Source organism: Alligator sinensis, unplaced genomic scaffold (genome assembly GCF_000455745.1).
Source record: "Alligator sinensis unplaced genomic scaffold, ASM45574v1 scaffold531_1, whole genome shotgun sequence".
NCBI classification, from domain to species: domain Eukaryota; kingdom Metazoa; phylum Chordata; order Crocodylia; family Alligatoridae; genus Alligator; species Alligator sinensis.
The window spans coordinates 416,105-443,153 of NW_005842173.1; the positions used below are offsets into that span (position 1 = coordinate 416,105).

Genomic DNA, 27,049 nt, shown 5'->3' on the forward strand with positions numbered 1-27,049 from the left:
CTTAGGAACACTGAGGCAACGAACTCGTTGAGGAGTTCAGCCTTGTCCCCTCTGTCCTTCACTAATTGTTTCTGCCCATTTAGCAGGGGTCCTATTTCTCCCTGGGCCTTCCTTTTACTCCCTATATATCTAAAAAACAATTTCTTGTTGTCTTTTACTTGGGATGCCATCCTCAGCTCCATGGTAGCTTTGGCCCGTCTAACTGCCTCCCTACAAGCACGAGCAGAGGAGGTGTATTCGTCTTTGGTGATCTCTCCCTGTATCCACTTTTTATGTGCTCCCCTTTTGGCCCTTAGGCTGCCCTGGATTTCTCTGGTCAGCCAGGGAAGCCTCCTGGCCCCTTTCCGTCTTTTGCCTCGCTCAGGGATCGTCTTGCTTTGTGCCCAAAGGATCGTTTCCTTAAGGCACAGCCGCCCTTCTTGGGCTCCCATCGCTTCAAAACTCCTACTCTGCAGTGCGTCCTTGACTAATCGCCTGAGTTCATTGAAATCAGCTTTCCTAAAGTCTAGCACTTTCACCCTACTAGTTACCTTACCCACTCGACGTCTTACAGTGAATTCTATTATTAGGTGATCACTGTCCCCCAGATGGCTACCGATCTGTAGGTCCCCTACCATGTCATCCCCTGTTGCCAATACCAGATCCAGTATGGCATTCCCCCTAGTGGGACCGTGTACCTCCTGTGTCAGGTGGAGGTCCTGTACACAGGTTAGAAACCTGCGTGAGCGGTGGGACTTTTATACCCAGGGGTAGATCCAAGGAGAGAGAGGGTGCACTGGGACACTTGCATCCTCCTTTGATTACTTTTCCACCCAAAACTTAAAAGCAACTGCCTGGGAGTGGCAGCAGTATTTTTAGTCATACAGTACTGAGGGAGCCACTTGACTTCATGGGTCATTACAATCCACCTGATCCCGTCTAAACTCTTTATTCCATAGGTGATAACGACCCTCGCTTCTTTTTAATAGTCATGGTGGTCCACCAGTGAAGCTATCCTTGGATTAATCTTAAACTGAATAATACTGGTTTAGGCCCCTGGCATATGAGTAAAGCTTCTAGTTAAAGGTACACCGATATAGTGGTCCATATCGGATCAGCACCGATAAAAGGAAAATTAACATCATCGGCAATCGGCATTTTTGGCTGGCGTAGCCGGTAATGTCACCGATAAATGCTGTGTGCATGCACACAGTCGCAACATGCGCATGGCCAGGAGTGCAGCTCGGCGGTGTGGAGAGCAGCATCCGTCTGGTATGTCTTTGAGGGGGAAGGGATGGAGGGTGTAGATTGAGTCCCCCACAGTGAGGGAGGGAGTGGGGCAGGGGAGGCACTGAATGTGACCCCCCGGGAGTGAGGCAGAGTAGTGGGTGGCTCGTCCAGGGGGTGCGGGAGACTGGGGAGGGGGCGTGGGAGGGGTGGGTGATCCTCTGCTGCTGCATGCACCCCTAAGGGAGGCATGTGCTCCCCTGGATATGTGCACGGGGCGAGGGTGGGCTGCCCACTGTGGGCTCAGGGCCAGGGGCTGTGCTGGCTTTTTCCTGGCGGGGGGGATGGGCCAGGGCTGCATTCAGGGTGGGCAGTGGTGGCACTGGGAAAGGGGGCTGTGGGTTGGCTATCGGAAATTTTGGTGTGGCTATAGCCCACCCTGTATCCACCCCTCTCAGTGCTGCTGCTGCCTGCCCTGGCCCAGTCCCCCTGCTGGGAAGAGATCAGCACAGCCCCTGGCCCCAAGCCGGCAGCGGGCAGCTGGCCCTCACCCCGTGCACAGATCCGGGGGGCACATGCCCCCCATGTCTCCCCTGGGTGTGTGTGCAGTGGCGGGGAGCTGCTCCCTCCTTCTCAGCCCCCTGTGCCCACCCTGGACAAGCCGCCCACAGCTGTACCCCATTCCCAGGGGGGTTGCATTCACTGCCCTGGCTGGGCAGCGCCTGCCCCACTCCCTCCCTCAGCATGGGGGCCTCAATCTGCACCCCACCCCATTCCCTTTCCCTCCACCCACGCCTCTTCCCTCCCCCCCTAGACTTAGAGGCAGGATGCTGCTCTCCAAGCTGTTGGGCTGCATGTCGGCTATTGGTATAGTATTGGCTGATATGGTTAGTAAATAATTGGCTGTTGGCATCAGCCAAAAAATCTTTATCGGTGCACCCCTACTTCAAGTTCATTTTTAACTGGAGAAAAATATGTATTGTTTTATCTGTGATGGTGCACTTCACCATCTGCACTTCCCCTCCTCCCTTGGTACACCCTGGGTCAACCTTTCTGGCAGGCGTGACACAAATTAACCCCACACCTTCCTCCTGTGCCAGTCTGATCCCCTCCCCCTGCCTGATCTGCATTGCTTTCTGTCCTGTCTGCTGCTGTGCTGCCGCCCCAATCCTCTGCATGCCACAGAGGCTGCTCATTCCACCTGCCTTGGTGGTTCAGGCACTGTCCCGTGAGATGTTCGTTTAAACCCCTGCAGTCAGTGAGGGCATAGAAGTGGGTCTCCCTTTTCCTGGGCAAGCGCTCTAGTTGCTAGGCTGTTGTAGAAAGGTGGGCAGCCTCTTCCTCCTGCCCTGGCAGCCACATTTGAAGAGAAAAACAGTGATTGCTTGCATAGTTCTTTCGATGAATCGTAGACAGCATTTTAATCTCAAGGGATGACTGTGAGATCTGCATTTGGCGTAGATGGAGCGGCCTGCCTACAGCTATGACTTTGGCTTGGCATAGGTTTGCCAGCAAAGCTGTGAGCATTGTTCACCTTCGACTGGTGTGGCTGTTGTAGGGGTGTCATGCAGTTTTGATGAGAGCCATGACCATGCGTCCGGTCTGGTTCTGTCTCTTGTGACGCCTTCTCGTCTGCTAGAGGAACTTCTGACATATGAAGCAGCCTAGGTTAGATAAGGCCTTGTTGCCAAAGCCTGGAGAGCAGTGGAAGTTTGGATGTACCCATGTGCTCACTGTTTCTCATTGGGTGGCTCTCGACATCTCCCCACCCAATGTGCAGGGTTTTTGGATCTGTCTGTAGTGCCTGACTCCCTATTGACTTGCAGAGGGAGCCTAGACACCTAAGTGGGTTTTTGATTCTGCTCTGGGGTCTAGGTGCCTAGCATGAGACATTGCAGCACCTAAATGCAGTAGTGCAGTATGGGCCTAAGACTTTTATTTAGGGTTGTTGGTTGTAGCTGTGTTGGTCTAAGGACATGGGCAGACAGTGTTCTTCAGGTAAATGTGAAATATTTTATTAAACGAACGAAATAGTTGGAGAAATTGTTTTTTGCAAGCTTTCAGCCGCAAACACCCCTGTTCAGTAGGAAGAGACTCTCCCTCTGCCTGAAGGAGAGGGTTTGTGTCTTGCAAAGAACAATTTTTCCAACTATTTAGTTAGTCTAATAAAAGATATCCTTTTTACCCAAAGAACCTTGTAAGACCTTTATTGGCATTTTTGCTGAACACTTTGTCACTTTGGGGGACACATCTGCTATGCTTCTTGCATGCATTAGGTAAGTCCTGATGCTTAATTTGCTGTTAAATGACCTGCTAAATAGAGAGAATTAAGATAGTCTTCTCTTCTTTTTTATGTAACCTATAAAAAAGGTCTAGAAGATGTCAGTCAGAACACTTATTTCATATCTGTGTTCATGCTAGAAATGCAGGTCTTGACTACAATACTAAATGCCTGGAAGACTATTGAAATTACTACTTGTCTTACGGAAGTAGGTGCCCAGCTGCCATTTGCACTTTTAGAAACATCCCTCAATGTTGCTGACATTTTTGGGGTGAACGGAGAGGAAAAAGTTGATGAATTCTTCCAAGGACAAAACTTTTGAGGATATTTTTATATCTTAGCAGGAAGCAGAAAAAAGGGTACAATTCCAGGTTGTGTGTGTTGTGTTGTGTTTTGTTTTTTAAAGAACTTAAAAACTTCTTAGATGTACTTTTAAAGGTTGATGGGGTACTGTTCAGTACCCCAGTGCTGAAACTGTTAAACAGATGCTTTAACAGGCTACCGGGTTGCATATTACGCTGTTATGTAAATGATGCGGTCTCACCTTCGCTCTCATTGTTTCCAGGTTGTCCTCATGAGTACCCCTGCGGAGGATGTCCATGATCTTCTTTGCCTGTGTGGTGCGGGTGAGGGACGGACTCCCACTCTCAGCCTCAACGGATTTTCATCTCAGCCAAGACTTTCTAGAATGCAGGAAGAGATTAAAAGCATTATCCTTAATTCTGACACAGTATCCCAGTCGAGGTACAGCAAGAGGACGTGATCTCAGCATACAGTAAGCCATCATTTTTCTTTCGACCTTTACTTTACACAAGTGTTTGCTCTCTTGCCATTAGTTTAATGATAAGCGATCTTGTTTTTCTTTACTTTGTATGATTCAAGAGTACCTAGAACATGCCTATATGTAAAATATGAATGCAAAGGACTGTTTGTATTATCAGTTAGTTACATGCACTTAATTCCCTCCTTGTTATCTTCTTGCATTTGATCTGTATCTCTCCTGCCCTCTCCTGCTATCTTAAGCATCCTAACACACACTTTAAGACTCTTAGACTGGTTGTTAATATAAAAATAACTCTTAACTCTACCTGAATAAGGTAATAAACTAGATTTTAAAATATCCTTCAGTTTTAATTAAGGTTTTGGCATTCTTCTGTAGTCTCCTTAGCCTGGCCTGCAAAACTATACGTGCACATTTATAGTCAAATTGCCCTTCCAACTAAATCATGGGAAGCCACTTTCTTTGGCTTAAGAACCAGCTTGGGCTTGTGTTGACTCTGGGAGTATTTGATGAAAACAAAGCTGCCTTTGTTGGGTCATTGTGTGTAGATATAATGCTCAGATTGGTGAATACCCAAGTCTGAGAAGTAACACTTCAGATATACTAGTCTTGATCACGTATAACAAAATTCCTCTTTCTATTTTTCACCCTGTCAGTCATTATTTCATTTCATACAGTGTCATTTAATTTTTTTCTCTACTTCCTCCAGAGGGAACATGTCTTCTTGGGTCTAACACTCTTAGGTGGTTCTTAAAATCTCAACCCACGGATCTAGATTTTAAACTGCTAACAGTGCTTTTTGAGATCTGTGATTATCCTGTTTCATTTGGCACTTCAGCCATGCGACTCCGACTGAGCACAGCAGGCATATGTTGAGATACATTATTTTTTTTTTTAATAAGTACCAGCCGTCTGTTTTTACGCAACAAATAGATTCTAAAACCCATTTACTATGCTTTCCAGGACCAGCAACGGTATGCCCTGTGGCTCAGGCTTACATAACTGATTTCAAATAGGAGCCTCCCACCTAGGGACCAGAATCAAGAAAAGATGAGGTGCCTAAAGTCTGCTTAAGTCCAAAATTACAATCCCCAGACCCCTGTTCATAATCTGCTTAACACTGGAGGTGCCTATACTTGATGATGCCTCCCTGGAAGTTCCCTAGTGGTCCAGAAATTAGGTTGAGCAAGTACTTAGGTCCCCAGAAAGGCAAAATCCAGTAGGTGTTGGCATACTTTGGAACAAAATCAGGTCTATAAAAATGCAGTCATAGGTGCTTACGTACTAATATGTGGTTGGACAAAAACGTTACGTTAGAGCTCATCTTACTGTGTAGTAGCTTAGTGGTCTACCTGAGCTCTTGCCCGGATGGTGGGAGACCAGTGTTCTGTGCCCTCCTCAGCTAGAAGGGGTACAAATCCCTTTCTATCGCCTCTAAAGAGTTCCTTCAACATGGGTTTATAAGGTAGGCTGGGTGGGGCTACAGTCTGTGGTTCCCTGTTAGTGCTGTGCCACGGTGCAAAAAGCACTGCCAGGATGAAAGGGCACAAGAAGGAGCTTCTATTTTACATGGAAGAGTCCCTGCAATAATAATACTGCTAACCTTGGGTGTATTCCAAGCAGGAGATTTGACCACACCTTCAACTCTCCTATGAAATATGAACTTTCATTTTTACCCAGGAAAACTTGTGCAATCTTTTCTCCTATGCTTGTGCCCGAAAGCTTGCAATTAACTAAACTTCTATTTGCAAAAATCTAGGTGGTCTAATAAAAGACATCGCTTCTACCATGAGTTCCGATTCCTTTTGTAATCTAGGACTTTCCTTTCAAGTGAGTGCCCTCGCTACTGCCCTTCAGGCCATGCTTCCTCTTGCTCACGTACATTTTCAGGCCTCATGATTCTCCAACTCCTTTCTGCAGTGTCCCAGCCTCAAGGGTTGGGGAGGGCTCCTGCCCAGCCCAGCATATAGGCAGGTTCTTAGGACATTATCTTGGGAGGTTTGGGATATAGATTAAAATTCCCTCTGGCTGAGGAGCCCTGGTTTCCCAGTTCTGAGGCAAATCCTACCGCTGGCTACCTATTATGTATTAAGCAGCCGGAGAATGTGGCAGTGATGCTGCCATGCTTTCATAGTTTCAAAAGAAACCAGTGAGCTTGGTTGGTGATTACTTTCAGAAGGGGATCCTTGGCTCTGGATCCTGACTCTGGCTTTACTTTGTGCACCTGAGCTCTACGTAGGGGCAGGATTTCAGACATGACCCTGTGCTTGCTGTTTCCTGTTGACTTCCTACCTTCTTGCTCAGTGTGCTGGCTGTTTTGGCTCCTTCTTCTAAGGCACTCATCTTCTCATCTTTTCCCACTCAGGGTGTAGGGAGCCCGCGTGCCCGACGCTTTGAGTTTGTATTCCATTCTGGGGGCCAGGAGACAGTGTTAGCATTGTGGTGACTAACAGCTATCTAAGTCCTTTTTTTGGATGTAGTCTTCTCTTAGGCACTTAGAGAAGTAGGGCTGGATGGTATCTCCAGATGCCATCTAGTCCAGCCCTCTGCTTGAGGGAGGATTATCCCTATCCAAACCATCTTGTACAGTCTGTAATTTAAACTCTTCCAAAAACTATTATCAACCCTAACCTGCCCCAGGTAGATCAGGGGAACCACAGCAGCCAATATCCTGCTTCTATGAAATCTTGTCAATAAATGCTCATGGGATCCCAGGTAGAGGGCCATGCCCCCTGCTACAGAAGAAGGCAAAAACCTCATAGTCCATACCAATCTGATCGTGGGGAAAGTTACTTCCCGACCATAAATGTTCATTGCACAGGGATCGTGCAAAGGGGGGCAAGAACCTCTAGCCAGGAGTCTCTAGCTTTAGTCCCAGCAGGAGAATTGTCACAGCCCAGTCAAAATCCCAAGACTTGGCTGCAGTCAACACCCAGTGCTTCTGAGGGAGGCTTAAAAGCAGGCTGATACGTAAGACAGTGGAGGAGGCAACTAGCAAAACCTGGAAGCTTGGGAAATGCCCATAGTAAAACATAAGTATAGGTGCACCTAGATCATCCTGAACCAGTGGCTGTCCAACTTCTTGAAGACCTCCTGTGATGGAGAGTCCACAACTTTCCTAGGCATTTTTTCCACTGCCTCACTACTCTAACAGTGAAGATGTTTTTCCCGATATCCAACCTAAACCTACTGTGCTGCGACTTCAAGCCATTGTCCATGTCTTCCTTTCTGCAGTAAGAGAGAGAAGATACTTTTCCTTTTCTTAATGGCAGTTCAGGTATTTGAAGACTGATGTCGTGTCCCTTCTTAAGTGCCTTTTCTGCAAGTTGAACACACCTAGCTCCTTTAGCCTCTCCTCATATGACTTGCTTTCCAAGCTGTTTATTATCTTTGTTGCCCGCCTCTGCATCCTGTCTAATGTCTCCTCATTCTTTTTAAAATGTGGAGCCCAGAACTGCCCACCGTACTCCAGCTGAGGCCTAACCGGTGTAGAGTAGAGAGACACTATCAGCTCCTATGTCTTGCTCCTCAAGCTTTGATTGATGCATCCCAACATCACATTTACCTGTTGTGCAGCTGTATCACAGCGCAGACTCGTATCGAGTCTTTGATCTACCACGATTCCCAGATCTTTCTCCATAGTGCTGCCATACAGCCAGGTATATTACCCATTTTGTATTTGTGGGGGTTTTTTTGTTTGTGGGGTTTTATTTGTGGGGTTATTTGTGGGGTTTCTTCCTGAGGTGTAGTGCCTTGCATTTGTCTGTATTGGCTCCGTCTCAGCTTTCCAATCATAGAACCATAGAAAATGAGGGCTGGAAGGGACCTCAGGAGGTCACATCTAGTTCAACCCTCTGTTCAAAGCAGGACCAGCCCCAACTACATCATCCCAGCCAAGGCTTTGTCTACTGGGTCTTAAAAACCTCCAAGGATGGAGAGTCTACCACCTCTCTGGGTAGCCTGTTCCAGTGCTTTGCTACCCTCTTTGCGAGAGTTTTTTCCCTAAACTGGAAATTTTAAACAGTTTTTCCTAGTCTTTTGGGATCCTGCTTTGTTGTGCTCCCATCCTCCAGCATGTTCACAGTCCTTCCCAGTTTTAGGTCATCTGCAGACTTCCTCAAGAAGCTTTTTATGCCAGCATCTAAACCCATTAATAACCATGTTGAACAGCACTGGGCACAGGACAGACCCCTGTCAGAATCCATTTGAAACCTCTTGACATTGTGACATGGATTGGTTAATAATTTACCCTTTGCAAAGTTACACTTCTGAAACTCTAATTTGGTAGCAGAATTATTCCGATCCTTGCCTCTGGCGTACCATAAGATATGTGCCATAATATGCACAGCTAACGTAATTAGTAAGCTACAAGTCCTGGCGAACAACAAACCTTCCCCTGTCAATTATAAGTAATGTTGCCTTGTAAAACTTGAAAATTGTAGACTTTGAATTCTTAAGATTTGTGGACAAGAAATTAAGAAACCTGTTTTCTAGGAGATTGTTTTTTAGTGTTATGAGGAAAGGATGCGAGAAAAAATGAACCGACTTTATGTTAAGAAAAGTATATATCTTGGGTATTCTGGCAACTCCTAAAAGGAATATTCATTGCTATTTAATTTTTACAACCATAATCTTTGGGCTTTAATTCAGTGCTTTTATCTTAGCTCATATCTGAGCCTGCACTTCTGGTTAGAGTTTGAGCGCTGCGTGCAGGAGTCCCGAACTAAAACTTGTAAGTAGTGGTGGGAGTGGGCGTTGTTGTATGAGTAGAGATTGAATGAATCTGTGTTCACTGAGTGAAAAAAGAGCTACCATTTTAATTAGTCTTCCTCTAGAGCAGATGTTACAAGGCATGAATTAAGATGCTATTTCTAATCTTACAACATTGTCAGCAACACGTTTTAGATTTAATGCTCTTTGTAATGAAGAAGAGCACAAAGTGGTGGTGGGGGCGGGGCATAAATGCTTTGAATGAATGATGAATTGGAAAAGGCTTTTTTTTATTGAAATGGAGACTAGCTCTCTTTACACAGAGCTAGAATTGACACACAAACCAGATGCGCAGTGTTCGTTTGTTTGTTTGCTTTTCCCCCCCTTCCTGGTATGTTTTTCTGACTCGTTTTTGATTCCAGGATCCTGCTACATTTTTGTGACTTATAATGGGTATTTTTCTTTTCAGTTTTCTCTCTTCTGGGGAAGTCGCCTCCATGGTGATCTGTTCCAGCAGTTACTCGACCATCATGGCATTTTGCTTCCTGGAGGAGCTCCAGTGGGAATTTGCTGCTGCCTATGACACTACAAGCATAGGTTTGGCTTCCAGACCATATGCTTTTCTCGAATTTGGTTTGTAGTTTTATTCCCTTGTTAGTCTTTTTCTTTCTAGTAGCAAACTGATTGGTTATAATGAGGATCAATGGTAATGCCTAATCATATACAGTGGCTTTACTTGGATGGAAGGGAGCAGATAGGGAGAAAGCAGAGGGAGCAGAAGGGGAGAAATGACTCTTAATTATGTGAAACCAAATAGATTATTGTTGTGGTGGTACCCAAGAGCCTCAGGTATAGACGAGTGTCATCTTGTGCTTGTTGTAGAAGCACAGATCAAAAAGACTGTCCTTGCCCTGTGCGTTTTATAATTTAAGACAAATCACAACAGAAGGAGACTGAGAGCACAAAACACTGGAAGATGATATAGGAACCTAAGTGCTGCATTGAAACATTTGATCATACAGGATGGGTTTCTCTTTGTGGATGTAAATGCATGGTTGGTTTGGGTGATCCTCACTATTTTGAAAAATCTAGTTCACTTCAATCCCCTTTTTATGAGAGAATCCATACTCTGAGTGGTGAGAGAATGCATTGGTTTTTTGGTAGCATCCAGCTTTGAAATAAGAAAGTTCAGGTCCTGCATCCAACAATAAGTCCCTAGAGAAAAACATGGTGTGTGGAAGTCTTTCTTTATGAGGGAAGTGGCTGCAGGCCACACACTAATTTTGGCATGTTTCTATGCTGAACTTGCATACTTCTGCATTTTTGGCTTGGGGATTTTTTGGCCATTTATTGAGAGAGCAATATGTAGAAGTTCTGGGTTCCTTGCATCTTTTCTGTATTCAGTATCACGTTTTTCCCCGTCTCGTCGTCTTTTCACGTTGTTACGTGCTGGTTAGTCAAATCCAGGAGAATGCATCGTTCTGAATATAGCTTAAGATCTTAACAGCTACTTGGCAGTTATGGATCTCTGCAGCTATTTCACTCTGAATATTTCAGTGCTAAGCTTTTTCTAGTGGTTGTGGCTTGAAATCCTCTGTTTTCATTTGATGCCCTGTTCTCCGTTTCGGAGCAATTGGTTGTAGTTTGTAATCTTCCTGTAGGCTTTCTCAGATGTTTGATGTTCCATAGCAACAGTAGCCAACCTAAATAACATGGTGTCACTCTTTTTATTTGGCTTCCAGCTGAAAGATCACGTCTTTATTTGACTTAAATACAAATTCCCTTTATTCAGTTAGTAGATTACTACATTTCACTAGCGCCAGTATTCAGAGTAACACTAGAACTAATTTTTTTTCAAAAATATTTCGTGTTTAAGAAGTGCAAAAGCCTGAACACTTTAAAGTCAATACTGGGAAAATCAATGGGGCGAGAGAACAATTGGTGATATTCACAATGGGATCAAACCCTGGAGCGATGGGTAACAATTACTGAGGTCTTAGTGAAGTTAGTCACCTTAGTGCATTGGCAATCTGAATCAAATCAGCTGTGAAACCTGCAAAGACAGGTTTGTATGTGAACAGTGTTATAAAAATCTGACTTACCGTGGTGTTGTATTGCACAAGTCTCAGATGTAGGTGTCTGCTGTCTGGAGAAGCTGTGCTACTGCCAGTACTGTTTGAACTGTAGGTCTCTGTGTAGTAAATCTAGTATACCTGGTACTATTAAAAGATGCCTTTATGTTGCATAGAGTAGGTGGGATCTAATTGTGTTCAAAGCTTCAGGACAGTTTGTAGGCTTAATTAAAAGATAGTTAGCATATTTTAAGCATATTAGGTGGTTGATTGGCAGCCAGAACTAAGCTGTATGCATTACAAAGCAAGTAGAAGGCAAGATAGTTGTCTGGAAATGGTGAACAAAACAATGCTAGACCTCTTACTAGTAAGCTTAAACAAAGGGGGAAGACCTTCAGGAATTATACTAATTAACAATCCAATGTTTTAATTTAAGCCTGAGCTAATTAAAGCCTTTTTTACAGACAATATTATTCAAAAAGTGAAATGTCACTTTAACTACACGGGCTGCTCTCAAATGAAGATCAGTTTGGAGAAAATTCAGGAAGAGCTGAAGTTCAGGCCTCCTGTGCTCCTGAAACTGGAGGATATGGAGCTGATGAATGGGCTGACTAATGGTGGGCACACCGAACTCTACATGGGGTCTGGTAAGTGCTGGCACGCAAAATAAGCAATGCAGGTCTCTTGTGAACATCCACTGATGTGGGGGTGGGGGATGTTTGGAGAAAACCTGTGGTCTTCGCTGTACTTGGGAATCCATATAAATACATACATTTGGGGGAAAGGCAAACTTTTTCATCAGTCCTTTGTGTTCTGGCCAATAAATGGTGAAGTCTCCTTCTATTATCCACTTTTAACTATAAATCGGTGTCTATGTGGAAGCTCATTATAATCAGGACTGCCCTGCATTTAAACAAGTTGAAACTTTAATTTTACTTGAGGAAAATGTGTCATTATATCTTTGTGAGAAAAAAAGAGTCAATGCATAATTCCAGGCTAGATTTAATTTAGGTTTAAATTTAATTTAATTTGATTTAATTTAATTTAGGTTTAAGGAAGAAAATTACTCAATAAACGTCTTAAGTACAGGGCAGATATCTCCTGCATCTTGAATTAGTTCACAGCCCTGTACGTTCTCTCTTTCCCAGGAGTTGGGTAAGATAATGCTTTGCATTTTTAAAGCTTCAGTTCATAAAAACCAGAATTGGGATTTTACAGGCTGCTGTAAACAGCTTGTATAAACAACACAAAGTGGTTTAACAAGGTGGTGTCTTCTTGCAAATACTGAGAAATGTTTTCCCCACACTGAGCGTTATCTTACTGTGCATAATTTTTGTAAAAATGGTGCTTTATGTAAGTTGGTTGCTGGATATATCCAAAGTCATTGATGCTTCATTTACTTAATAAAAGAAATTTAAATGCGGTTTAATATTGTAATGAGTATAGGTTGTAGCCGTGTTGGTCTAAGGACACAGGCAGACAAGGTTCTTTGGGTGAATCTGGTATCTTTTATTAGACCAACTCAAATAGCTGGAAAAATTCTTCTTAGTATTTATACCTGAAAGCTTGCTAACAAGAATTTTTCCAGCTATTTGAGTTGGTCTAATAAAAGATATCAGATTTACCCAAACAAACTTGTCTGCTTAATATTGCTGGCAGCCTTTATTCTGCCAATGGCATGGGACGATGAAGTGGATTCTCTTTGTTGGTGTTCCATAAACCATACATTTTATTTCCATTTGCATCAGCTTATTGTTCTTGATGGGCAAGTCAGAACTCAGCCTAACTTGGGTAGTTCAGGTTGACTACACAGCACTAAAAGAAAAATCTTAATTTATAAAATAAGCTTATTTAATTAGCAAGTCATATTTTATAGTTACTTCTCAGAACAATGCTTGGAGGGAAAATACCTCATCTCGTGACTTGTCAGGTCTTGAAATTCTTTGGATCAGTACAAATGCTTTCAGCATCAGTAAATGTTTCCAAGCTGGTCCTGGACCAGTAATAAGAAAAACGTTCAGTACTCGTAATCTCAATATTCTTACTGTATTTATTTGAATACAATCTGAGTGTTTTTCCCCCAGTTGACACGGTGGGGGAAGCCCTGTGTCTTATAATGACATGCAACGAAATCTCACTAAATATGTTGTCTATCATTAAACTGCTGCCAAAAACAGCATGTGCTCAGCAATGGAAACTAGCTATGAAGTTGATTAAACGCAGTCAACGCTGAGCATAATTGTAAAACACATGGCCCACATTGGGCGAACATACTGATGGGGACTTACCACAAGAGTAGGTTTGTGTAGCCTATCTGAATAACACATATGGCAATGCCCGTTGAGTGCAGTCCCCCTTGCCGCCAACTCTTTCACAAGTCATGGTGAGCCACGATGTTCCGTACAGTTCATCCACCATCCCTCTGTTGCTCTTTCTGTCAGCCTGATGCATATTAGTGTGACTCTGCCTTCCATGAGGTGAAGCCAGACTAGGTTGCCCTGCACTACATCTGCATAGACTTTTTTGGAGCATCCCAGGACTTGTAACAAGAACACCTAGGTCCACTCATGGGAGGGGGGCGGTAATTAGCTCATGGATCCTTTGTGGAGGTATCTGAAGTACACGCACATACTGAGCAGTGCTGAGCTACAGCATCACCATAGCTTGAGATGCTGTTAACTTTGGCGGGCCCCAGCCCAATGAACTTTTTAGTAAATCATGAGCTTCTGGCTTTGGACTAACATCATGCATAACATCAGGTGCCAGCGTGCTGCTCAGAAGTACGTTTATGGAGTACCTGTACTAAAACTTGCAGCAGTTTCAAAAAAAAAAAAAAAAAGGTAATATGCATCAATTCTGGATAAACTAAGAGCACAGATACTGTATGCAAATTGCTACAGTCATGTTTAATTTCAAGCTTATTGTTTTCAAAGGTGCTTCTTCCTTCCAAGTGCTCAGGGAGAACAGGGTCTCACAGTAGGGAGAGGGGGAAGGGGCTTCCAGGGAAAGAAGTTGGGGGGAGGCAGAAAGCAAAGGGCTACCTGACCCCCTCCCCACCCAGATTTGTCTTCCCTGCTATAGCAGTGGGAGAGGGACAAATTCAAGACAAACCTCCGATCATTAGGTCCTGTACCTGGAAAATTATAACAAATGGATAAATGTTCCATATAACGAATCTAATTACTGGGGGATTGTCTTGGGGTCGTCTTCTATTTGAGTAAATATGGTAATGGCATTTCTCCAGTTTCCATTTGGCTTTGTGATTGTGGCAGTCTTCAGTAGTCAAACACAGGCACTTATGTATATTGTTCTGCCCTTTGTTTAAGAACAGGTTTCATGTTCAGCTCTGTGCTGTAGCTAGAGTCAGTTTTTCCGGTTTTCATCAGTATGTCTGCCTCTTCTTTGTCCGTTGGCAGTAGCAGCCAAATTGTGCGCTGCTGCTCCAAGTGGTTGGAGCAGTCCTAGAGATGGGACCTTTAGTTTTCTTACTTATGCTATCTACAGGGCAGCTGTACTAAATAGGGCACCCGAACTGTCAATGGTATTTTCTCAAAACTTATAGTATAGACAGAAAAACAAGGACCATTCAAGGCTTTTGCCTCTACTGATGTGGTTTGTTTCTCTCTACACTTGGTAACCGTTATGTCACCAAATCCTTTGGGTCTTTATTTTTAGCATGGAAGGGGTTTGAAAGGTCAGTAAAGTTGCTACAAAGTCAGTATAGTCTAGCCATGTAGTCCTGTCTTCTCTAGCAAGGGTGAGAGGGTTCCTTTTTGCCCCAGCTAAAGAACCATGATTAAATTTAATTTTCAGCAGAAAGTTGCTTAAGATGCTTCTTGGGCCAGTGTGCATGAGGCTGTTGTCTCTCTTCCAAGCTGAATTCCTGTCTCGATGGTGTCTATAGCCGAATGAAGTTCTGGAAGGAAATGGGGCATTGTATTACTAAAATGTGAAATACTGGAAATATTCTCAACTATTTACATCTTAAACAGATATAATATCAGTTGAAAAGCATCTTGCCTTAATTGCTTGGTAAACACACTAATAAATTGTACAGCTTTGTTCTCCCTGTTGAAATTATTATTCTCTGTATGCTCACATGAACAGCTTTGCAAAGCAGTAGTTAGAAGTCCTTATATCTTAGGAGGATGTGATATACTCTCCTCATAAGTGTCTTGCTTATTTTGAAATGCCATAGTTCCCCAATTTTTACATGTAAATGTTGGAGTCTCATTTTGCCCTGCTAATGGTGCTCTCTGTTTCTCTGTATGACTCATTGGTACCCACCTTCGGTGCAATACCTTGATGATGGGGGTCGGAGTCGATGATCTATGGAGGTCCCTTCCGACCCTAACATCTATGAAATAGCTTGGGGTTTGCTGCAAGCATTTATGCCTGTATTTGGTTAAATAGCCCCAGAGAGCTGAGTTGGAAAATCTGTTTTGTTAGGAGATGTTTCCCTGATTTCCTTACTTGCTGAGGGTGGATTTGTAGCAGTGTTTGCATCCTGGAAGAATGCACATGCCACTGATTAAAAATCACAGAATTTTGATCCCCAAGGCCTCTTATGTGCAGTTTCTGTACTTATTTAACTGTCAGCTAGATGGGGGTGTGATTTATTTGACTAAAGTAATCAAATCGATACAACCGCTAGTGTGGGTGCAGTTGTACGGGTGGGTAAAATACTTTCTGCTAGTACAGCTTGATCACTTAGGAAAGTGAAGCATCCCAATGCAGGAGTCAAAACAATTTAGGTATAAAGTGGTTCAGCTTTTGCGCACAAATTCTGCTGAAGGGAATGGACTAATGATCAAAATGGAACGAGTTAATGTGGCACAGACTTACTGTGGGACAGCTGATGTGCTTTAATTGTGTGGGTCTGCGATTAACCTGTGGTAAGTGAAAGCTAGAGTGAGGCAACTGTCCTGTTTTCACCTGGGGTAAGCTGTCCTGGTGGTTTAACTTTGCAATTTACCATGCTGTAGGTGACATGCAATTACCACATGCCTGTTTTTTACAGTAAGTCTCAGCATTGTAAACTTGCTTTTAATAGGATTGTTTGTCCATAATCAAGACTGCAAGTAAAGAAACAATGACAACTATTTGGTGTCGGAGCATAGAGACACTTCAGCTCGACAAACCCCATAAATTTCTAGCCTAGATTCTTCATCTTCTGAAACACACTATTGAGACTTTCATTGTTTCTTATTGGGGACTGGAAAAGCAGTGACATGCTTAGTTCAAGCAGGGAGAATGATTCTTACGTTGCTAACAGTAAATGCCAGTAACGGCAATCGTCAGCTTAAAAGTGAATCCTAGCATCTTGCAACCAAAGGTTATTTAGTATGAAAGAAGGTGAAATAATGATTTGTGCTCAGCAGTCTGTGTTGGAGGTAGGTGTACCATCATTTTTATAATTGGATTGAATCTATCAAGGGTAATATGCAGCTAACAGTATACACAGAGCATCGTGAGAGCAAAACGCATTGGGGCAGCTTATCTAATTAAATGTCATTCAGCGAGCAGCTTGTCCATTACATTTCATTGCACCAGAATAATAAAGAACAGCCAAGTCTCATTTAAAATGATGAGATACCCACATCATTTATTTAATTGGAAACTTGTGTTGCAATAATGTACAATAGCACTACATAATGTGGCTTATTGCTTAATAAGATAAATATAGCTACAAGCTCTGAAAGAAAAGCAAGGAAGGATGTGGGGATGTCAGATGAGTTGATTGCAGAGCGATTTATAAAAGATGCATATCGCTATAGTAAAATAACAGTGCGGCTTGCTTTAGACTCACGATCAAGCAAGGTGTCATTTTTGGACATGATCAGGAGGGGTGATTTTCCTTCTTCAGACTGCCCAACTATTGGAAAAATAAAACAATAGCTTCCGCTGCTTTGCCCCCGGAGTAGTGCTGGAATCCAGTGACAGCTGCTTCACCAAGACTTGACCACATGGAAAATTTTTCAGCTGTATAAAAACCAGTGGAGCCACATGTCTCTCTCTTCTTGGCTCTGGTGTGCATGTAGAGTTGGGGGGAGGTTGAAGTGAGTGCAACGTGGCAGTTTCACAGTTTGGGAACAGCTGGCTACATTTTGATTGGGTCCTGGAGAGCTTCAGACCCTTCTCCCCCTAGATGTTGATGCAGGCAGAAATCCAGGCCCAGTAACTGAGCTGTAAAGTACCTGTTCATAGCACTCTCAATGGTGGCATTCATTCTGGGTCTGAAGGGCATCTTAAATGTCAGCAGATAATATCCTTTAATCCATCATTTTTGGTTGCAAGTGCCAACAGTACTGCTGTGGAAGATTGCAGAGGTCATGAGCTAGGAGTTACAGCTTACTTCTACTGCCACGTATTAAGTTGCCTCTGCCCACGAGAGCCATGAACAAGGAGATCTCTATCCCCTCTGCAGTGCCAAAAGCTTTACTGTGTCTGTCTTGAGTACCATAACACTAACCTACCTCCCATAATTTCTGAGTGCTAATGCTTCTGGCTGTGCTGTTGAGAAGGAAGTGACCCAACTTCAATACTAATATGTGTCATGTTCTGACGTCTTTAGGTGCAGTTTAAAATCAGACTTTAAATAGCAAAATAACAAACGCAGCCACAAATGTTGTCCTTTTGTCCATTAAAAATTGCTCAAAGTTTACTTGAAGCTGCTGCAGAGTTTACAAGTCCCCAGAGAATTCAACAGTCCTAGTGCCAGAGAAACAGGGGGTCTTGCATCAGAACGTAGGTCCTTCTTGCTACAGAGTGCTTGAAGCTTTGAAAGTAGCATAATCACACAGACTATATTTGAATTGGCTGTAAAGGAAGTAATTCAAACTAACTTTTACTATTGTCTGTCTCTTTTTCTTCTCTCTTATCTGAAGTTCCTACTTACAGAATGCAACCGGTGACTGCCATAGGAATACTGTCTCTCGTTCTCAACATAATGTGCGGGGCTCTGAATCTCATTCGAGGAGTTCACCTAGCAGAATATTCTTTTCAGGTATCTTTGGACTGACTTTGACTTGCGGTTGAAATGTGGATGTGGGAAGTAGAGATGGAGAGTTATGCAGGTGCCAGATCATGGTGTGTGCAACAGCCAACTGAGTTGTACTCTTTCCAATGGGTATTTTATTTGTCCACCAAGCTTTTATGTAGGTGACTGAATATACTTCATGCATTAGATCTGGCAGAGTTTGAACATCAGGGTATACTGCAAAATCTTTTTTCCCTTGGTGTAGTAGAAGAGGAGGTTGTGTTTGAAAGGTGAAGGAGAATCTTAATCTTTTTGCCAGCCTGGAGTGATCTTATGTGAACGTAGCACATTTAAAAATGTACTCATTTAAAAAAAAGTGCACGCTTCTTGTTCTGGATGTGTTATTATTACAGATCTGGGGAAAAGCATATCATGGAATTGATCTAAATCACAATGTTTTTTAGAAAAGTTGTAGTTTTACTTTGTGACATAACTTGCTACGTACCTCTCAATTTTGGGCATTTTCTTCAGTGGCTATTGATTTAACATTAGTCTTGACTTCAGATTAACTGATTGTGCCAAAGTGGAGGAAGTACCATGTTTGAAACATAAGGTAGTACCCAGTTAACATTTTAACTGATGCAACTTCTAAATTCTCTTTCTTCCATTCTTTTCCCCCAACAGGAAGACCATGAGGGAATCGGGAATGTAATAGCATTTTTTCTACCTTTTCTAGCCTGCATCTTCCAGGTATGTTAACTTTATATTGTGCTTTGTTTGATATTCTGCGTATTTTGTACAATGCTGTGTCTAATAAAATGTTTTGTTGCTTGAAATCAGTCACTTTAGTGAAGTAATATGAACATTTACATCATCAGTTTGCTGGGTGAGATTCTGCTTTTGGATGTTGAATGCTCATGAATAATACTTGGCTGCTTGGCAGATGCAACGTACAGATAAGGGTTCATGCAGATGTCTTACACAGTGCAACAGTGACAAAGCTCTTCTCAACCCTGTTCTGGGTTTTACATTGCCTTCATTTTATAGGTGGGCCCAAAACTACTTTTGTTGTGAAATACCCCTATACAAATAACTGCTTACAAAGTCAACACTCTGAAAAGCAAGGATAGATTTGCTTAGTGCTATTCCAGTGCTGCTGTATTTTCTCTTTAACTTCTCAAAAAGGCATGGTCATGTGTATTTAAAAACCTTTAGTGTTTAATTTTAGTAAGTTTTAAAGCTCTTTCGCACACATACTGTAACAGTTTTTTAACACTGAGTTCTCGAGATTCAGTAGCACAATCCTTTTGTCAGGGTTTACAGTACTTCACAGTAGGCCTGTGCAAAGCGGCTAGTATTCGGTTCGGATTCGGGGGACAGTGATTCGATTTGGTGATTTGGATCACTGTCCCTAATCGACTCGGCTGAATCAGCCAGGCCTATCCCCCGTAGCCCGGCAATGGCTGCCCTGCCTGCCTCAGATCCCGGCACTTTGAAGAAAAAAAAAGCCTCAACTCAGTGGGTGCTGCCAGGTTGGGGGGCAATCCCCGCTGCCCCCCACTGCCCCATGCTCCGTGGAAGGCTCTGCATGAGTCCACTCCCCTGGCTGTCCTGGTGCTTCCCCACCTGTTGCAGCTCTGGCCCTTTAAGGAAAAAAAGAAAAAACCAAGAAAACCCTGGGACTCGCTGCTCCTGCCAGTGGGGAGATCCACGCTGCCCTGCGCTGTGTGGAGGGCTCTGCACAAGTCCCACAAAGCCCCAAGGCTGCTGCAGGAGTGGAGAGTCCCAGGGCTTTTCTGTTTGTTTTTTTTTTCCTTAAAGGGCCAGAGCTGTGGCAGGTGGGGCAGGCATGGGGGAGCATGGAGGGGGGTGTTGAGGGGCTCGTGCAGAGCCCCCCACACTGTCGGGGGGCAGCAGGGATCACGCCCCACTTGGCAGCACCTGGTGAGCACTGGAGCTTTTCTTTAAAGGGTTGGGAGCTGCGGCAGTCCTCCACCCCCCTGCCTGCCCCTAGTGCTTACCAGCTCAGAGTCAGCTGCAGCTTCCTGCTGCAGCCACCAGGGACTGTCTGAATCATCGAAGCTCTCCGAATCTTTTGTGAAGATTCGGACCTTTTAATTGGTCCCCTGATTTGATTTGGAGATTGTCACCGAATTGGGCTGTATCTCCTCCGAATCAAATCACCTCCCGAAGCTTCACATAGCCCTACTTCACAGTAATCATCGCACAAAAAAGCCAGAAATTCCTAAGTTTTTTTTCCAATCCTGCCATGGATTCAGCATGGCATTTAATACATCCCTAAATTGCGCAGCCTGCCTGTACATCTGTGGAGTGTTGAGGCACATCGGCTTGCTCTGCAAAATAACTTGTTAGATGCAGAATGTTGGTCATTGCTCTTATGTTGGGATTCCCTTTTCCTCTCCTGCCGATGAATAATCCCGTGGCCAACTATGAAGGTCTTTCCATATTTTTAGACCTCTTGGATATTGTGATGGTCTTATGGTCCTCAAGGAAAAGGCACTGCTAAAGCAAAAGGTGTAACTTGCATTAAGTGATAAACCAGTGTAACTTGCCCTGATGCTCCATTTCTGCACACCCACCAAAGGTTGCCGTGGTTTGATAGTCTCTCTGGACCATTCTGGCATTAGCTGGCACAGTTTCGACTGATTTGATTAGCTCTCACAGACTTTGGTGTTGCCTATTGCCGCTGTACTTTTATCTAGAAATGGGTCTGGGGGATGGTGGGGGTAGAGGTTGCTCTCGTTTTCCAGGCTGCTATGCGATGAACTTGGTCTGGTATATAACCGTTTCCCCAACAGTTTTTGTACCCTTCTTCTTTCATTAAAGTAGGGATCAAGTTTTTTTTAATTAATTCAAACGGAAGCTACTATATCTAAATTAAAACTAGCCCCCTTCCTTTCTCTGTGATTTTTTAAAAAAAAACGGAGGTTTCTTTTGTGCAGGATGGTGGAAAAACAAGGATTCACACTTTGCATTCCCTAGAGGTTTGGCACATTCAGTTTCTGAAATACTCTCTTGGTTTTCTTTTTTACTTGCACTAAGACTTTAATGCTCATGTCTCCAACAAGCCAAAGTACAAATAAATGCCAGCCCCCACCTCCTCCCCACGCAAATATAAGTGAAAGTAAAATAAGATAGTTGCAGGCCTGATACAGCGGAACTAATGCTGTAAAGTGGCAAACAGCTTAGCATGGTGAGTGAGTCTTTCCCAGAAAGCTGGAAGTAGCCAAAATCCTGGTTATAGGGTTGTGTGGCATCACTCGTTCAAACTCAAGCATAGATTAAAAAAAGAAAACTGTTTCAAAGTATCATGATTGGCATGATATTGTACTTGTAATTCCAAGTGTGTTACACTTGCAAACCTCTCTAAAAGAAGGCACTGACAAAAATTATAGGATTATTTTCTGTGGTATCTTGGTACAGTGCCGTATGGTATGAATAACTAGAAAGCTGTTGTTTGCTGTGTTACAGTGCCATGGGCAAATGCTTATTAAAATGCAGTGTGATAGCTCAGATTTTTTTTTTGTCTAGGCACTATTTCAGAAACAGAGCAAAAAAGTCACTTCAGGATTAAAAAGGGGTACTCCAGGATTACACCTTTGGTGCATCTCATGACTTCTAGCTCACCTTCATTCTGCAATACAGTTCAGCAAGAGAGTATTTCAGAATCCTTTTAAATTCATTGGATTGTTTTCCCTGCCCACAAAAGGAAGATGCAGCTTAAGTGAAGCCACTCCGCACTTGGGTATATAGGTAACATGCTTGCAATATGCATCCCCTTCTGGTAGCTAAACCCCAGAGGTTTGAGGCTGCTACTGCCCTGAGGTAAGACTGGCTTGAATCTTCTCAGCTCATGCAGTCAAGTCTCTTATGCTTTTAGATCCAGAGGTCTTAGGCTCCGATCCTACAGTTGCTGACTTTCTCAGGAGTATTGTCTTTTGCAGGCATATGAGAGAGAAAAATGTAGCTTCTTTTGGGCTGGTGTTTCACATCCAACTATCATTTGGTGGAGATAGAGATCTGTTCCTAAAACTTGAGTGCGTGTCAACTGGACCTGTTGGCAGACTAGATCTGCTCCATCTCTCCCCTCCCCTCCCTTCTCACCTGAGATAGGGAAGTGCAAGCAAACTTTATTTTGGCCTGTTTACCATCTTAGGCCGCGGTCATACAGCTTCATGGAGTGATTAGACATAAAATACACTCGAATGAGTAGTGCTGCCTACAAAGTCAGCCCTGTTTGTATCATCGATGTGATGCAAACCTGGGACTTTCAGTGTTAACGCTCGAGTGACTACTGCTCAAGTTAAACAGCCCTTGTAGCCTGTTACCTTGTGTCATTAGACACTATCGGGAAATGCTTAAAATATATTGAAGTACTGGGTGACCCCTGCCTTGGGAGTTTCAGAGAACCCTCACTCTGAAACCCCTCGTTAATAGAAATGACATTATCTGGCTTGAAGTGAATTCTGTTCTGGTAATACCTTGTTTAGCCCTGGAGCCCTGACTAGGTACAACAGAAGTAAGAGTAAATATGTCTGCCTGCCATTGAGCATCAACCTTGACCTATAAAGATTACACCTAGATGTCAAAAGGTAGTTTAGTTTCATGCTCAGTGAATCCATGCTGCTCCTTTTTTGAGCCAACAAGAATACTGTTGCATTGGTGGATTCCTTTCATTGTAGATTATTCAGCAACATCAACATTTAGGCCACCCACCCCCTTCCGACAGTGTAACCGATAAGACTCGGAGGAAGCTTTCACCTTCTTGACACCCAGACATATGTGCTGATAATTCATGCGATCTGTGTGTATGTATCATCAATTGGATGCTAACATGACTTCTTTTGTGCTGTTCTAGTGTTACTTGTACCTGTTCTACAGTTCAGCAAGGAAGATGAAGGTGTTTGTACTGGTTTTCTCCATTTGTCTATGCAATATGTACTTGTATGGATTAAGGAACATCTGGCAAATACTCTTCCACATAGGAGTGGCCTCTCTTTCTTCATATCAGATCCTGACAAGGCAACTGGTGGAGAAACAGCCTGATCCTGGAGTATGAAAACAAACCGGGGATTTGTTACTTGCTTTTTAAGAACTCTTTTTGTATTTACTCACACTGGCCAAAACCAACTTGGACTTTCTTAAAGATCTGCAACAATGGTTGTCCCAAGGGATTTTGAAACAGCTTGGAAAAATATGTGGAGGGATTTAATTGCTTTTCATAACCATATATTGTAATTGTACATTGTAGGTCAGGGATGCCAATCTCATCTGGTCTGCCGGCTGGATGAGGGATGTGGGACTGGTCTGCAGGATGGCTCAGACCCGTGGACCGGCCCGGCCCGTCTGCTGGAGCCAGCATCCAGGGCTTATCCAGCAGGGCTAGCTCATCCAGCACATGTCTTGAGCCAGCCCTGCGTGTTGCATGCGGTGTGTGCTGGTACTTGTGCACGGAGCTGGCATGGGGCTCATTGCATGAGCTGCCCATGCTGGACCTACCCCGTGTACTGGCTCTGGTTGTAAGTGGTTATTAGTTCTTAGTGCCATGAGGGATCTTTATTACTCAGTCTTTGTTGTGTTCCTTAACCAACATCATCTAGTCCTTGTCCTTCCCCCCCCCCCCAATTCATCTCATTTGCTTTGTAACCATTTAGTATTTTAATGTGCAAACGCAGCAATTTGCCTCTGGACGATATAAAGATGGATGTTAAAGTCATGACGGACTAAATGGTGGATAATAACGGTTGTAGAGCTCTTCATATGTAGAGCTCAAGGCGCTTAACAAAAATGAGCTGAGGAAGAGTTAGGTTAGTCGGTAACTGCTTTGGGGGGAAAATGACTTCTAGTGAATAACTGTCTTAAAAGTGAGCTAGAACGGTTGGGCTCAGAAAGGAAGAAAAACACCTTGGCCCTTACTCAAAATCAGAACGGGCAATGTCCTGTGGTTAAGCTGGATGTCTTGAGGTTTAGTAGGTGTGCACTCATTGGGCAATTGCAGATCAGCTTGAAGCTGTATAAAATGATCCAAGCAGATGTAATCAAACTTTCGGCCTGAGTAGCCTTTTATTTTCCTGGTGGAGGTCATGGTGGCGGATAGGGCAGTTGTACGTCTGTCTGGTCTACAGAGACAAAAGCTTATTTGGGACAATCTGATGGCTGCTTCACCTATTAAAAGTATATGGTTTGTGACTAGAAAGCAGTTCCCCATAATGGAGAGCAAGAGCAGGTTCTCTATTTTACAGACCCCTTTGGCTACTAGTACTGCAGCTCTCATGCTTAGGCAAATTTATGAGCATGCATTTTTGAATATAGTCATTAAAAGCTGACTTTCTCAACCCCTGCTGCACTGAATATGCATATATTTAATGTGTTGAAGTATATAGTAACATTTAAAACTTCTCTTAAACCTTTTTAAATATTTTATTCCGTCTGTTTAAAGAATAGATAACAGTTTTGGTGCAGCTATCCTTGGAGAGTTAGGGAAGAATCACCATATTGGGACATTTTAAAGGAAACGCCAGGTGTAATATTTTGGAGGTACTTTATTAGATCTTTTTTGTTAGTGTGTTTTATGGTGGGGCCCTCTATTTTATAGAATGAAAAAATTGCCAAGAATTTTGTCTTTAATTTACAAAGTCTCTATTTCTAGTAGTTGCAGAAAAAAGAAATTGTTGGGGAGCTGTCGTTTTGAATCTGTTGGCAGTCTGAAATAAGCTGCCCGATGAATTAATTTTCCCCTTCATCTCGGTGGGTCTATTTTGAAGCCTTAAAATATGTAAAAGCCCATGTCAACTTTCATCAGAATTAACTTTCTGCTCTAGTAGTCAGTGGAACATGCAGCTACTATTCAAATCGCACCTGAAATGCAAAAAGCAGGAAAAATCTTCTGCTTCCTTCTGACAACCTCTGTGGCACAACTGTGTGGTAGAATGAGGCAGTTATGGCTCAAGTGTCTGAATATTGCACTGACGTCTGCTTTTCCCCCTCAACGTGTGATTCATGCATTCTTCTCCGTTGTCCTGGGGGGGCAGGGGTCACAGCCTGGCCTGGCTCACCATGCCACCAAATTTCCCGTGCCACCAAACTTTGTGACTTGCGAGGATCCCCGCGGGCCAGATGTGATGGCTCCGCAGGCTGCATTTGGCTCATGGATCAGAGGTTGCGCACCCATGGGTTAGACTAGAGTGAACCTAGGTTATTACTGACTTTATATGAGGAAATGTGCAGGTAAAATGAGTGGGGGGAATGGAGAAAACTCATTGTGTTTGAATAGGTCCAGTGTCCCAAAGACAATCGTGTTGTTTTGGTTGGTGGTGGTTGGTTATTTTTGCGCCAACAGGGTTTTGCAGGATTTTTCTAAATTCTCCTTCTAGATGTGCATTGGACCTTTTGGCACCCTTAATCAGGTAACAGCCTACTCTTTTCAATGGGGAAGGTCATACCTACAGGAAAAGGGCTAGGAGCTTCATTTGTAAATGGGAAAATAGTTATTAAAAAGAAATCGTAACAGGATTCCCTCCTCCCCCCCATTTCCCCCATCTTCCATGGACCATGATTCGGGTGGGGATTTACTTGTCTCTAAAAGATGCGTCAAGTACAGGTTTTTTGCCTGGACTTGGGCACCTGGAGCTCTTACAGTTAGGGCCAGTGCCTAGGGATACACTATGAAGCAAGGGGAGCAGGCTGCTGGGGTAGGTTGTGTAATGTCTGAACTGGAATTGCCAAAGCCTGGATTCCACAATCTGCTGCTGCAGAGGCTTAAAGCGTGTCATTGGGTTGCCGTAGAGGGTTCCCCTGACATGAGATCCTTTAGGAAAAGAAAAAAAAAGCTCATTAGTACAAAATTCTGCCTTCCTTAACGTAATTGTCTTGAGATTAGATGCAAGGTGAGACTGGTATAGTGATTGAACACTGCTCTGGTTGGGATTACCAATCTTAATTGCTTTGTCCTTGCTCTTTTTAAGGGGGATTTTTGTTCTATAACGTGGGTAAGTCTGGCTGCAAAACCCATGTGAGGCCATGTGCACTGAATACACGTGTTCACTTCTAAGCATTTTTACTTGCTTGGATTTTGATTCAGAGATTAAGGAGTGATCTAGTTCAACATTGCACATCCTAATTCTTTTTTTCTTCTTTCTTTAAGATTTATAGCTTTTGTACTTCCTTTCAGGAAGGCGGGGAAAAAATGTTGTTCACCCTGATTTTGAGCCCTTCAAGACTTAATAAAAGGAACGTCTTGCCATTTGAGTCCCCGTAGTGTGGGTCAGAGTGTCGGATTACGTGCACCTCAAATGAGATCTTTAAAAGGGAATTGGTGTCTTTCTCAGAACCTTTGACCATTTAAAACAGCTCAACTCTCTCTCCACTTAACTCTGTCAATTTTGAGATTAAGTCCTTGGAAAATCCATTGTTCGTCTTGGAGTGTAGCGCAAGAAAATTGCTAAGAACAAACATCGTTGGTTACCCATTTTATGAAACCGTTAAAATTGGCATTTTACCTCCTATCTTTGTTATATTGGTTTAACCCAAAGATCTGTTTAAAACTTCCTGAAAGGCTGTCTGGTACCTTTTTAAAAAAAATTGCACTGTAATAACGATTGAACTGGTGTAAATGTATGTAAAGTCATTTTTTTGCATGTGTAAATATGTATATAGTTATCTAATATGGTTAGTGAAACAATAAATGGCTTTTTTTAAATAATGGCTGTGTTCCTTTATCATTTCAGAAGCTGCTGAAATCCATCAGAAATAGGGGAGTTAAGCCAGGGCTGCCCAACTTGTGTCCAGCTTCACACTGCAAAGGCTGCATGCTGTGCCTCGTGCCCTCCCCATCTCCCAGCACTGTAGTGCTGCCGCATCATGTTTCTCCCCACCACCACTGCACTGCACTGACGCTGTCAGGTCCCCTGTGTGCTGCGCTGGGGGGGTCCCTGCATTTCCATGGGCCCCCAAGCTGCCGAACCTCAGCTCTGGGCCATGCTGTCCTGCCCCTTTGGGCA

The 27,049-nt window shown here is 43.4% G+C and overlaps 1 protein-coding gene across 6 annotated transcripts in view; it reads left to right on the top strand.

Moving 5' to 3' along the window:
• Positions 1–26,756, top strand: part of SEC22C (SEC22 homolog C, vesicle trafficking protein) — a 33,903-nt gene extending 7,147 nt beyond the window's left edge. For 3 of the 6 annotated variants that reach the window (XM_006025912.3, XM_025206822.1, XM_025206821.1), the window contains exons 2-7: positions 4,053–4,262; positions 9,448–9,611; positions 11,515–11,697; positions 17,938–18,056; positions 18,714–18,779; positions 22,909–23,441. In XM_006025912.3, the coding sequence (XP_006025974.1) occupies positions 4,081–4,262; positions 9,448–9,611; positions 11,515–11,697; positions 17,938–18,056; positions 18,714–18,779; positions 22,909–23,109 (915 nt within the window). In that variant the 5' untranslated portion in view covers positions 4,053–4,080 and the 3' untranslated portion in view covers positions 23,110–23,441. Of the gene's footprint in view, positions 1–4,052; positions 4,263–9,447; positions 9,612–11,514; positions 11,698–17,937; positions 18,057–18,713; positions 18,780–22,908 lie in introns of all 6 variants that reach the window. The other 3 variants (XM_025206823.1, XM_025206824.1, XM_014520984.2) reach the window with 3 other exon arrangements.
• Positions 26,757–27,049: the final 293 nt, after the last annotated feature.